The sequence below is a fragment of the Limanda limanda genome, chromosome 12 (assembly GCF_963576545.1).
Source record: "Limanda limanda chromosome 12, fLimLim1.1, whole genome shotgun sequence".
Lineage (NCBI taxonomy): Eukaryota > Metazoa > Chordata > Actinopteri > Pleuronectiformes > Pleuronectidae > Limanda > Limanda limanda.
Genome location: NC_083647.1, coordinates 25135973 through 25150480, shown reverse-complemented (window position 1 = coordinate 25150480; position 14508 = coordinate 25135973). Strand labels below are relative to the sequence as shown.

General features: G+C 42.7%; 1 protein-coding gene across 1 annotated transcript; it reads right to left on the bottom strand.

The window, feature by feature from the left end:
* Positions 1-309: 309 nt before the first annotated feature.
* Positions 310-1692, bottom strand: LOC133015263 (nuclear factor 7, ovary-like). Its single transcript, XM_061082426.1, has one exon. It carries the CDS (start codon positions 1690-1692, stop codon positions 310-312), a length of 1383 nt encoding a protein of 460 aa, XP_060938409.1.
* Between the last annotated feature and the right edge of the window lie 12816 nt (positions 1693-14508).

The window sequence follows — 14508 nt, the reverse complement described above, 5'->3', positions numbered from 1 at the left end:
AGGTTGTTGAATGTGAACAATGATCAGCTGTTATTGATAAATGTGTTTTTATGTGGATCTTCATCAGTTTGCTCGACTTCATGGACCCACACAAAATCTAAATGATGGAAAACATTTTCCATGAAAATAAAAAACAAAACAAAGATAAAGATCAGAAAATAATCAAATCTTTTTACACAGGTGGAAATTGACATGAAAATGAGTGAGAAGTAAAAGGAGAAATGACAAAGATCTAGAATAACGAGTTTAACATTTAAATTCAGCAGATTTCTCTTGAAGAAATAAACAAGATGAATAAAATCTTTATCTCTAACGGCTCTGATCCAACGTCACAGACACATTCACAGGTAACAGCTTCAAGGGATCTCTAATGCCAAAGAATGGAAACATCTTCTGAGTGAAAGTGTGCGTGAAGGTGTGAATGTGTTTGTTAGTATCAGGATGAGAGAACAACAGTTCTCCTCTGTTCCAGTCCAGTTTCACTCTGATCCTCTGGATCTTCTGCACAGAGAGAACTGATGATGATGATGGTGACACTGCTGAGTATTTACCTTCATAGAACCCTATTCTCCATGTTCCAGACAGTTTGTTTCCCTTCCTCTGTTCAGACTCTGCTGACACACCCAGCGTCCAGTGTGTACTGTCTCCAACCAGGACGACCCAGCTGTGAGTCCCTGAGTTGAAACCCTCAGATCCCAGGACTGAGACCTGTTTATCAAACCTCTCTGGATTGTCAGGAAGCTTCTGTCTCTCTCCTCGTTTCAAACTGGTCAGATCTTCAGACAGGACGAGTGCTGGATGAGCAGAGTTTGGGTCCAGAACCACAGGATTGTAGGAGACCATGTCCTTCATGTTATTCCAGATGTTGAAGCTCAGCTTGCCCTGATGTTTGACCTTGTCTATCAGAGCTCCTGAAGCCAGCTGTGGATCATCCAGCAGGGGGCGCTGCTGGACTCGTTCCACTGCAGCCTTGTAGTTGAGCAGGAACGAGACGTCTACAGCTCTCAGCTCGTCCTCTGTGGTTCTGATTGTGTCTGAAAGAGCCGTTATGTCTCTGCTCAGAGACTCAATCTTCTCCTTCATCATCTGACTCTTCTGCTCCTCTTCCTCCCTCAGTGCAGCCATCCTGGCCTCCTCCTCCTCCTCCAGAAACCGACGAAGCTTTTTAAACTGCTCCTTGATCTGCGTCTCTGTGAGTCCGGCCTGGACCTTAATGTGTTCTGCTGTTTGTTCAAACTCTACTTTAATACGTTCAAAACTCTGTAACTTCTTCTTCAAGGGCTCCAGAGTTTCCTGAAGCTGCTTCTTGTGTTGTTGTGCAGCTTCATCGATGGGTCTGAATCTGTGGTCGGTGTGTTTTTCTGAATCTCTGCAGATGACACACACTGGCTGCTGATGGTCCAGACAGAAGAGTCTGAGTTTCTTTGAGTGCAGACTGCAGAGAGCATGTGAAGAGCTCTGATCTCTCTCCTGTAAGAAGGTCTCACACAGGTTCTTTAACACCAGGTTACAAGGTGGTTTACGCATTGAAGATCTTCTCTTACAAAGTGGACACAATTTTTCTTCTTTGTCTTTCCACCAGCTCATCACACAGTCTTTACAGAAGCTGTGGCTACATGACAGAACAACAGGATCTCTGAAGACATCATGGCAGACGGCACAGCAGAGATCTTCTTCTGATCTGGAAGCCATTGAGTCTCCAGGTGAAGCTGAAAACAGAAAGTCAGTCAGTCACAGCTCCATGAACTTCACTGAGGTTTACTTCCTCTCTGAGTCCAGGTGTTTCTTAAACTCACCGTCAGTGTGTGGAGCGTCGGCAGGTTGTAGTTTGACTCTTCTCTCCTGTAGCTGGACTCACTCAGGACGGTTGTTCTGGTTTGGTTTAGTTTGGTTTGGAAGGTGAATGTGATCGTCTGGTTTTCAGCCTGCGTCTCTTCAGGGGGGAACAGATGCTTCCTGGTTTCTCAGGTGTGTCAGGACACGTTTGTAAAAAGTAATTCAAGCCTTTGATTTGATAACTGGTCAAAAGTCATTTGGCAGCAACAAGCTCACACCGACAAGAGACTTGGTTGTAAAATAGATGCTTGAATATGTTTTTGATCTGCTCAGTGTTCAAAGTTCAGAGGGCGTTCTGCTACAGTAAAGATAAGTTATGGTAAAATATTAACTTTGTCAAGAAGAGGTGTGTGTTAGATCCTATAGACAAAAGTCCGGAAGTGCAGGGGTGGGGAGAGAGAGTGTGTGACGTAACTGCAGAGCTGAAGTCGAATTAAAGAGACAGAAGCAAAATGCAAACAAATGGAAACAATGTCAGAAAATGAAAAGATGGATTTATAAATTCAAATCAGCTCAAGTTTTCTCATTAATTTGTGTGTGAGTGAAGTAAAAAGTATGACATCATCAAATGATGTACATAAGTGTGACACCATTATATGGTGTGACTTTGGGCATTAAAGGGACTCTTACCTTTGTTGCATTTGAGAATTACAGCATTCAAATCATCCCGCCTTCCTCCAATGCCCCACCCCCTCGTTCCCATCCGCGGTGTTTTTTTGAAGAAACTTTATTTACAAGCAGACTTACAATCTACTGCCTCCGCGCACGCACGTGAGTTTTTGTTTACCAAAGCAATGGATTCGGTAAGTTATATACATTTACATTCACATGCCTTGACGCGGGCCCGAATGCGCCACAAGAAGCATACGGAAAACCTGCATGTCCATGCAGCAAACAGACAGGTCTGTCGGCCAATAAGGTCCTTCGGTCCGAAGAATTTTATTGGTTGAAGTTTTCACTTAATATTATGAGAGTGAAATAATTGTTTGTTTTTACTCCTGATGGGTCTGTCTTGCATTTTAGAGTGTCATTACCTTATTAATACCAATTTAACCTTATCCAAAAAAAGTGTAAAAATGCAACAAAGGTAAGAGTCCCTTTAAATAAATGTGGCTATCAGAAACATATTTAATATTAATTTTTAATAATAACATTAGATTACATTAAAGCTACCTCGGGCCACCAGCCTTCAAAGGAAGGAAAAGAGAATATTTAGGGCCCGTGCACCTCCGGTGGGAGGCCCTATTGAAATTGTAAGGATTATTCTGAGCCTAGTGAATGGGCTTTTTGAGGGCTTTCCCATGTTCAAAAATGTTTTAAACTTTGCAGTAAGTTAGAAATGTGTGAAAATGTATGTATTCTGGAGTATTTGGAAATAGGCGTGGCAAAATAGCTCAACAGCGCCACCTACAGATAAGCCCCTCATTTAGAATTCACCGATCCTCACGAAAAAAAAGACGCTTGCGTATCATGACCAGACGCACAAAAAAGTCTATTAGTGCATTATGAAAAACGCAACAGGAAGCCCGCCAATTATGGATTTAGTGGCCATTTTGGCCGTATTCCATATTTTTACTTTGATGTACTTGTCATAGAGCTTTCATCGGATCAACTTAAAATATAGACGAGTGTGATCACAACAAGATGGAGTACTAAAGTTTTCAAAAGATCAACTTTTCGTCAGAGCTTGAGACCGTGGCCTGGCGTCAAAGTTTGATTAAACGCCATCAAAACACGAGCATCTGTATCTCTATCTGTCAATCTATCTGCAGCAGGAAATGTCTTATTTTTGGTACGTCTTACACTTGGAAGTATTCCTCCTCATCCACTTTGAGAAACCATGTGAAACTATGTCAAATGGGTCTCAAGACATTGATAATGAAGATATAAGATTACTGTGACTTTTCGTCAAACACCATATTAATGGCGTGGCATCAAAGTTTATCAACACGCCATGACACACGATATCGCTGTAACTTCCATGTCCATGGGTCCATCTCCCTCAATTTACATGTGTGTATCAACAGCCCCCCTTGTAGACTGTCAGATGTTTTTTAGGAATGGGCGTGGCAAAATAACTGACTAGCGCCCCCTAAAGGGTAGCCCCGGCACTACGATTGGCCTACATCTACAAAAATCTATAGGGGGGTACGTCTTGTCATGACAAAGAAATAAGTCTCTTGGATAGATATGCTAGAGTAAACAGGAAGCCCGCCATTTTGGATTTAGTTGCCATTTTGGCCATATTCTGCATATTAACTTTGATGTACTTGTAGTAGGGCTTTCATCGGATCAACTTAAAATTTAGACGAGTGTCATCGCAACAAGATGGAGTATTAAAGTTATTAAAAGATCAACTTTTCGTCAGAGCGTGTGACCGTGGCCTGGCGTCAAAATTTGATTAAACGCAATCAAAACACGAGCATCTGTATCTAGTATTATAGTTTAGTTTTTTGTTATTTTGAATACATTTTATGGTTTTTCTCTTATGTTCCTAAAGACTTACATTAATATGAAATCTGTAAAAAAAATCTTCTCAGAGTTCAATTCAATAAAAGGTTAAGTACACTTTAAAAAAGAAAATAGTGTTTTGCACAAATGAAGCCAGCAGCAGTTAAAGTGCTGTAGAGGCGCTAACAGGGGTTTCCAGTCTTTGTGCTAAGCTAACAGACTGTGGATTGGTGTATTTTCTCAAAGTTGGGAACTGATTCTACAACATGAATGCTCATGGTACATTCAGTTAATCTAAGATGTTTTACCTTTAAAACACTGTAAACATTTACAGTGAGCAGTGAAGGATTCCTACAGTGTTTTTAGAGATTATTTAAATGTATTTATGTTTAGTTGTTAGGGCCAGAGCACCGACGGTGGAAGGCCCTATTGTATTTCGAAGGATTTGTATTCCTATGGAGCCAGAACAGTCTCAAAAGGAATAAATGCACACAGAAATGAATACATGCGCAAAAAAGATCCGCAAATGTATTTGGGGAATTATATATGTGACTCAAAACACAAATACTTTTTCAATGCACACACAAATATGTTTCATTCCATATATAAATAAAAAAAATTCACATGTAAAACACAAGATTCATAAACATTTTCTAAGAGGGGATCATCTGTAGCCAATCAGAGGTCTCACTCCTTTACAGCCAATCACGTGAGGGAGTGGGCGGGCTAAAAACCTCCAGGCTGCCTGCCCGCGTTTTAATGACGTTGTGTGGAGGCACTCACGTGATTGGCTGTAAAGGAGTGAGACATCTGATGGCAAATACATCTGTGCGTTTGCGTTTGATAAAAGCTTCTGCCAGGTCTAAAGTCTCTTTCTGAAGGAACTTGTGGAGTCCTTCAGTTACAGACAGAAGTGTCTGTAACATCAGTAGTGAATAGACTGTTGAGAACTTGTAGAGCTTTGCTTTGAGACCAACAGCTATGGGGGATCCAATGGCAGAGCGACACTCAAAAATGGCAAGTAATGTCTCAAGAATTGCATTGATTGATCGCAGCTGGCATGCCCAGCGAGTGTTTGAAAGTTGTACAAGCTCAACTGCTGTCAAGCCAAGCTTGGACTGAGCCTCTTGGAACTTGTGATGATTGACTAGGGAGGTGCTGAAAAAAGAATAGACACACTCCGACAAGTTGAAAAGTTCCACAGCCTCTGAAACAGCCCTGCAAGTATGGCACAAAACTAGGTTTAGCTCATGAGCATAACAATGCACATATATAGCCTCAGGATGGAGCCTTCTAAAATGTACCTGCACACCTCCAGTGGACCCACTCATAACAGCTGCACCATCATATGTCTGTGCTACACACTTAAGCTCTGCAAGACCATTGTTCTGGATCTGCTGCTGCAGCTCGTTTGCAATGGACTGGGCATCGAATGACATTATCTCTGTAAGTGCTAGAAAACATTCCTTCACCGCCCCCTCTGACACGTACCTAACACAAACAGCCAGCTGCTCTGACCGTGCATCCCTTGCCTCATCTGCCATAATGGCATACATTTTGGACTTTGTCATCTCAGATACACTGACACTGGTAACTTCTTGAGCACAACACTCAATCATCTCATTCTGAGATGTTGGCGAGCTATAGGTAGCATTTGAGGGAGGGTTATATTTTTGAAGGAAAGGATCAAACTCCTTCAAAAGTTCCATGCAAGCAAGAAAGTTGCCTCTGTTTGTGCTGTCTTGGCCTTCATCACTGCCACGGAAAGGGAGTCCCTGTCGCCCTAACATGGAGGTGACTGCAACAACTCTCTTCTAGTATCTCACTTGCATGTGCAGATGCTATCATCTGTGCAACGTTTCCCTGTCGGCTAGTTGCCTGGTAGCTTTGCCATGCAACAACACTATCCCTATGTGTTTGTGCCATCTCGTGCTTGCCAAAGATAAACAATGCTTTCTTCCAGTTCTTGCAACAACTACTGACCAAAGCATCATGTGTGATGTTTTTGCCAAAAAATCTACATGCAAAGCAGAAAGCTGCATTATGGTTGACTGAATATTCCAACCAACTGTGCTTCTCAAACCAGCTGTGGTGAAATGACCTGATCTGAGCACCAAAGCTGTCCTGTGGGTAGCTCTTCAGCTTAACCTGTCTGGGCCCTGTGTCTTTTTCACCTAAATCATTATTTGTTGATGCAGCTGCTTGGTCTGTCGAAAGTGTGAAGAGGGCACTCTCCACCATCAACCCCCGAAGGCAACAGGCCCAGACAACATTCCAGGCCGCGTACTGAGGGAATGTGCAGGGGAGCTTAAGGATATCTTCACGAATATCTTCAACACTTCTCTGAGTCAAGCTGCTGTTCCATCACATTTCAAGACCTCCATCATCATACCTGTGCCAAAGAAACCGGCTCCATCCTGCTTCAATGACTATCGCCCTGTGGCACTGACCCCCATCATTATGAAGTGCTTTAAACGGCTAGTCATGTCTCACATCAAGTCCATCCTCCCCCCCACCCTGGACCCTTTTCAGTTTGCGTACCGGGCAAAACGCTCCACAGAGGAAGAAATCTGCTCTGCTCTCCACTCAGCCCTCACCCACCTGGAAAAAGCAGACTCACACGTGAGAATGCTTTTCATAGACTTCAGCTCAGCATTTAACGCAATAATCCCACAACAACTCATCTGCAAACTGGACCAGCTGGGGCTCAACACCTCCCTTTGCAATTGGATTCTGGACTTCCTCAGTGAAAGGCAACAAGCAGTCCGAGTCGGCAACAACACCTCGAGCAGCATCACAATCAGCACAGGGGCCCCACAAGGCTGTGTGCTCAGTCCCCTGCTCTTCACCCTGCTGACTCACGACTGCACACCAACCTACAGCACCAATCACATGGTGAAGTTTGCGGATGACACTACTCTGGTGGGTCTCATCACCAAGAACGACGAGACCTACTACAGGGAGGAGGTCAACCTTTTGACCAAGTGGTGCAGAGACAACAACCTCATGCTAAATGTCACCAAAACAAAGGAGTTTGTGGTTGATTTCAGAAAAAGCCACACTAAGCACCCCCCACTGACCATCGATGGTGCTACTGTGGAGAGAGTGACCAGCACCAAATTCCTGGGGGTGCACATCAGTGAGGACCTCTCCTGGGCCACCAACTCTGCATCACTGGCAAAGAAAGCCCAGCAGCGCCTCTACTTCCTCCGTGAGCTCAAGAGAGCTAAAGCTGCCAAACCCATCCTAATCACTTTCTACCGGGGCACTATTGAAACCATCCTGTCCAGCTGCATCACGGTGTGGGGCAGTAGCTGCACCGAATACAGCAGGAAGGCACTACAATGCATAATAAACACAGCTGCTAAAATCATTGGTTCCCCACTCCCTTCTCTACAAGACACTTGTAGCAGCTTCATTCACCAAGCTGTCAGGAAGCTGAACTCTCTCCGCTGAAATCCCCCTCCCCCCCTCCTCAAATCACTCAGGACTCTGAAACAAACAAAATGTCTTTTGCACTTTTATCACTTTTATCACTTTAGTACGTCTACACTTTACTTTACATAAAACCTATGCTGCTATACGTACTGTACTTGAATCTGTTTACTTAGAATTAGGAATGTCTTGTTGTCTTATCCGTTGTGCCCCCTGCACTTTATGTTTCACTGTGGGAAAGTGGGAAACGATATATCGATTTCTTTGTATGTCTGTACATGTAAAAGAAATTGACAAATAAAGCTACTATACTATACTCTTCCTGTCTCTGACTTGAACAGCTTTCCTTTTCTGCCTCAGCGTCTCCTTCTGCATGAACCTTTAAGAAAAGTTCAAACATTGAAACATTATTTGATCGAAATCCTGAATCCAATTGCATGACATGAAAATTTCATGAAATAATCTAGTTTAGGCTATCCCTTGGAGTAGCCTGAGCCTGACAACAAATGCCTATACATTTCTACCACAGTAAAAGAAAATAAAAAAACTCCACTCGTTTCCTTCTAGACCTGTAGACCACTAACCTCCATCACACCGGCTCTGTCAGTCTCCTGCTTCTCTCTCTCATCTGACTGGGCGGAGATGTCCCCTCTGCTAAACAATCTTCTTAAATCAGAGGTCTTCAACGTTTTTCAGGCCAAGGACCCCCCAACAGGTGGAGAGATGGAGCAGGGACCCCCTACTATATATATTGCATAAAATTGTGTTTTATATTAAACTGGACCTAGTGCCATGTTCAACATAACTACCCTGATATTGTGCATTCAATACTAAGCTATTCAAATAATGCACGGGTTCATATATTCATGTTTTTAATGTATTCATGTGCAAGGTACAGGGTGGCCATGCCACTGCCATTTATAAACATACAGTGGGTACGGAAAGTATTCAGACCCCTTTAAATTTCTCACTCTGTTTCATTGCAGCCATTTGCTAAAATCTAAAAAAGTTCATTTTATTTCTCATCAATGTACACTTAGCACCCCATCTGGACAGAAAAAAAACAGAAATGTAGAAATTTTTGCAAATTTATTAAAAAAGAAAAACTGAAATATCACATGGTCATAAGTATTCAGACCCTTTGCTCAGTATTGAGTAGAAGCACCCTTTTGAGCTAGTACAGCCATGAGTCTTCTTGGGAATGATGCAAGAAGTTTTTCACACCTGGATTTGGGGATCCTCTGCCATTCTTCCTTGCAGATCCTCTCCAGTTACGTCAGGTTGGATGGTGAACGTTGGTGGACAGCCATTTTCAGGTCTCTCCAGAGATGCTCAATTGGGTTTAGGTCAGGGCTCTGGCTGGGCCAGTCAAGAATGGTCACAGAGTTGTTCCGAAGCCACTCCTTTGTTTTTTTAGCTATCTGCTTAGGGTCATTGCCTTGTTGGAAGGTGAACCTTCGGCCCAGTCTGAGGTCCAGAGCACTCTGGAAGAGGTTTTCTTCCAGGATATCTCTGTACTTGGCCGCATTCATCTTTCCTTCAATTGCAACCAGTCGTCCTATCCCTGCAGCTGAAAAACACCCCCATAGCATGATTGCTCAGTTTGGCTGGACGGCCAGGTCTAGGAAGAGTTCTGGTCGTCCCAAACTTCTTCCATTTAAAGATTATGGAGGCTACTGTGCTCTTAGAAACCTTGAGTGCTGCAGAAATTCTTTTGTAACCTTGGCCAGATCTGTGCCTTGCCACAATTCTGTCTCTGAGCTCCTTGGGCAGTTCCTTCGACCTCATGATTCTCATTTGCTCTGACATGCACTGTGAGCTGTAAGGTCTTATAGAGACAGGTGTGTGCCTTTCCTAATCGAGTCCAATCGGTTTAATTAAACACAGCTGGACTCCAATGAAGGAGTAGAACCATCTCAAGGAGGATCAGAAGAAATGGACAGCATGTGAGTTAAATATGAGTGTCACAGCAAAAGGTCTGAATACTTATGACCATGTGATATTTCAGTTTTTCTTTTTTAATAAATTTGCAAAAATGTCTACATTTCTTTTTTTTCTGTCAAGATGGGGTGCTGAGTGTACATTAATGAGAAATAAAATGAACTTTTTTGATTTTTGCAAATTCCTGCAATGAAACAAAGAGTGAAATATTTATAGGGGTCTGAATGCTTTCCGTACCCACTGTACATCTTGCATACAACACTGAGCTATTAAAGTAATTCACAGATTCATGTTTTTATTTTAAACATACATGTAGAAGAGACAGTGAATCCTCATCTGTGGATGGCACACATACTCCCACATTAGTGAGATGTCGGACCCTGATGGGTAGCACACAACTTATCTAATCTTGGATGGATGGAGGTTGTCAGGCAGAGGGTCAAATCAGCCTGACAATATGTTGGATGCATGTTAATGTGTATTGAAAGACAATTAAATTTGTGGAAAAAAAAAAAAAAATTATAAAAAATTTAAAAAATTGTCTAATCAACCAAAGATTTCGCGGCCCCCCTGCAGTACTTCCGCGGACCCCCTAGGGGCCGCGGCCCCCCGTTGAAGACCTCTGTCTTAAATCCATCTGGTCAATGAATTGGATGATATACCGGTACAATAGCGTTCTGAAGGACACAATTTCGTTTTCACTAGCATTAACTTATTATAAACAACAACATTCTATAGGCACTGATATTATTGTTTTAAAATACTAGAGATAGATATTAATGCAAAGAATAGAGAGCTGTCGATAGTTATTTCTTACATTTCAAATTTGCTTGTTCACTCTCTTGCTCACTGGAGACATTTTCTAACAAAATAGCTAGCTAGCTAGCTTAGTGTTAACATAGCTCATTACAATATTCCATCGCAGCAGCGATGCAGACTCCCCAAGGTCCTAGTGCCCGGTCTTTTATTGTTAAGTATGATGAGAGGCTATTGGATTGTCATTTGAAGGGGGAGAAAACATACAAACCAGAAACGCACTCACATATGTAGCATGTTAGAGTTATAAATAATAATAATAATAATAAAAATAATAATAATAATAATAATAATAATAATAATAATAATAATAATAATAACCTAAGATTGGCCGACATGTACAAAAATCGATAGGGACATTTGTCTTTTCATGACAAACAAATAAGTCTGATGAACTTGTCCTTGGGCTTTTATTAGATAAACTTCAACTTCTGTGAATGTCATCTCAACAAGATAGAGATATAAACAACCCCGGTATGATTTCATCACACGGTGTGACCGTGGCGTGGAGTGACATTTTGATAATTCGCCAAAAAAGAGGGATTTATTATAACTCCTCTGTGCATTGTTCTTTCAGCCTCAAACCTCATTCACACATTCACAGTCCCGCCCTGATCAGATCCATATCAATATTGACTCATCATTACAGCGCCACCTGCTGGCTACAGGAAGTGACATGTTTTAAACTTTGATAAACTGCTCTTGGTTGCTTTACAATATACAGCTCGTAAAGAACACTTCAAAGGATTCATTAAGCAAATAATTCTTTGTTGTCAGTTTGCTTTAATGTTACAGTGTCAGTGATGTTATAATCCTTTGATGTCTTAGATGCCAAGATGAACGATTTATACGATCTGAAGAGGGAAATGAATGTTTTTGACCTGAACAGATCTATGAGTCTAGTATAGAGATAGCGTTAGCACCACCTACTGCCAAAAGGAGGTAAGCCTCGTTTTTAAACTAAATTCGATTAAGAATAAGGAGCAGAGATCTGTTTGTGTTCAGAGGAAGTTAATCTGTTCTAAAGTCTCTGGCAGCAGCTGAAATGGAGCAGCAAGAAAATCACCTGGACAGAGAAAGATTCTGCTGTTCGATCTGTGTGGATCTACTGAAGAAGACTGGACTCCAAGCTGCTCCTGCTGATCACTGCTATGCTGGACCTGAAGATGTGGCCTGTGATGTCTGCACTGGGAGAAAACTGAAAGCTCTCAAGTCCTGTTTGGTTTGTTTGGACTCTTATTGTGAAAAACACCTCCAGCCTCATCTTCGGACACGTTCCTTTAAGAAGCACAAGCTGGTTGAGCCCTGGGAGAAGCTCAAGGAGAACATCTGCTCTCGTCACGACGAGGTGATGAAGATGTTCTGCCGCACTGACCAGCATTGTATCTGTTATATCTGCTCTGTGGAGGAACATAAAGACCACGACACAGTGTCAGCTGCAGCAGAAAGGACCGAGAGGCAGAGAGAGCTCGGGCTGAAGAGACAAACAATCCAGCAGAGAGTCCAGGACACCGAGAAAGACGTGAAGCTGCTTCAACCGGAGGAGGAGGCCGTCAGTGGCTCTGCTGATAAAGCAGTGGAGGACAGTGAGGAGATCTTCACTGAGCTGATCCGTCTGCTGGAGGAAAGAAGCTCTGATGTGGAGCAAAAGATCAGATCCCAGCAGGAAACGGAAGTGAGTCGAGTCAGAGAGCTTCAGGAGAGACTGGAGCAGGAGATGGCTGAGCTGAAGAGGAAAGACCATGAACTGAAGCAGCTCTCAGACACAGAGGATCACAGCCAGCTTCTACACAACAACCCCTCACTGTCACCACTCAGTGAATCTACACACTCATCCAGCATCAGGATACATCCTCTGAGGAACTTTGAGGACGTGACAGCAGCTGTGTCACAGGTCGGAGGTCGTCTACAGGACATTCTGAGTGACACAGAGACACAGATTTTACAGATTGTGTCTCAAGTGGATGTTTTACTGCAACAACCAGAGCCAGAGACCAGAGCTGACTTCTTAAAATATTCACAGGAAATCACACTGGATCCAAACACAGTAAACAGATATCTGTTATTATCTGAGGGAAACAGAAAAGTAACATGGACGAGAAAACAGTCTTATTCTGATCACCCAGACAGATTCACTGTTGTGGAACAGGTCCTGAGTAGAGAGAGTCTGACTGGACGTTGTTACTGGGAGGTGAAGGTGGGGGTGGGGGGGGGGTGGGGAGGTGTTCATGTAGCAGTCTCATACAAGAATATCTCATGTGAATGTTACTTTGGATCCAATGATAAATCTTGGTCATTATGTTTTTATGGAAACAGTTTCAACAGCATCGAGACTCCAGAGACTGCAGGTCGTCGGTCCTGCAGAGTAGGAGTGTACCTGGATCACAGTGCAGGTGTTCTGTCCTTCTACAGAGTCTCTGACACCATGACTCTCCTCCACAGAGTCCAGACCACATTCACTCAGCCTCTCTATGCTGGAGTTAGGATTAGTCCTGGAGACACAGCTGGGTTCTGTAAACTCAAATAGACTCGAGTCATTAAAAGGAGTGATTTAGATTCTGTGTGTAAATCGTTAACTTCTTTTGTCTCCATGTTTGTTGATCAAAGTTTGTCGTGGTGACGTTTCTGCTCCGCACAGAGATCAGCTGTCAATCAAACACTGACCTTCCTTTACCACACATATTTAGTTCTCACTTTGTAAAGACAGAAATCTATAATTACACTGATATGAATGTGTTTGAAAGAACCGGAGCAGCGTGCGGTGGGAGGCCCTGTTGTATTTCGAAGGACTTGCATTTCCATTTTGGGCTTTTTCAGTGCGAAATTGCTGTAACTTCGGTTTTCGAGGTTCGTGGTTCAACTTCCCTCAAACTACATATGTGTAGCAACAGCCCCCCCCCCCCGCAGACATTCAGATAGTTTTAAGGAATGGGCGTGGCAAAATAACTGACTAGTGCCCCCTGAAGGGCACCCCCGGCACTACGATTGGCTGAGATCTACAAAAATTAAGAGGGACATGTGTCTTTTGAGTCTTTGTCGTTGGGCTTTCATCAGATCAACTTCAACTTCTGGGAATGTCATCTCAACAAGATGGAAATATAAACCTCCTCGGTGTATTTGATTTCATCACACGGTGGCGTGGCATCAAAGTTTGATGACACACAGTCAAAACACAAGTTTCTGTATCTCTGGCATATTTGGTCCAATCGGATCCAAACTAGACATGTAAGACAAGCGTCTCGGTCTGAAGACATCTACACAGACTACATGACTGGAAATCACAGCGCCACCTGATGGCTCCAGGAAGTTTTATACTTTGATGCACTGCTCCTGGCTGCTTTACAATATACAGCTCAAAACAGCTCAGTCAACTCATTGGATCAAACTGTGTAAACATTGATGTGCCGCACATCAATGAAAACATTGTCTACTTTGGCGAAGGACACGATGTTTTCATAACTCCACTCTGCATTGTCCTATCACCACCAAACTGCTGTCTCATAATCAGAGTTCAAGCCTTAACAGCTCTATGTGTCAATATTTCCTCAGTGTCATAACGCCACCTACTGATTCGCCATGAAACAGGAAGTACTTTGTAAATCCACTCTGCATTATCCAACCGGCTCCGAACTACTGACCTATGATCTCAATCGTGACATGAACACATCCATATATTAATATTAGTTCAGGGTCATAGCGCCACCTACTGACCATTGTGAAAATTAAGTTGTTGTAAAATTGTCCAATTGACACAAAATTGCTCACGCTACATCAGAGCGCCTACTTGAGCAGATATATTAGTCTGTACGTAATAATAGTGATGGCGCCACCTACTGGCAACAGGAACTAAGATTTGTTTTACAACTCCCATTCAACTTACATAAAATGTTCACAGTGTGATATGCTATATGATAGCCTGGACCGTAATGAGCAATAAGCAGGCAATTATTAACTTTAACCAAAATTACCACGTCAGTAGATTCAAGATTCAAGATTCAAGATTTTTTATTGTCAAATGAACAGAGATAA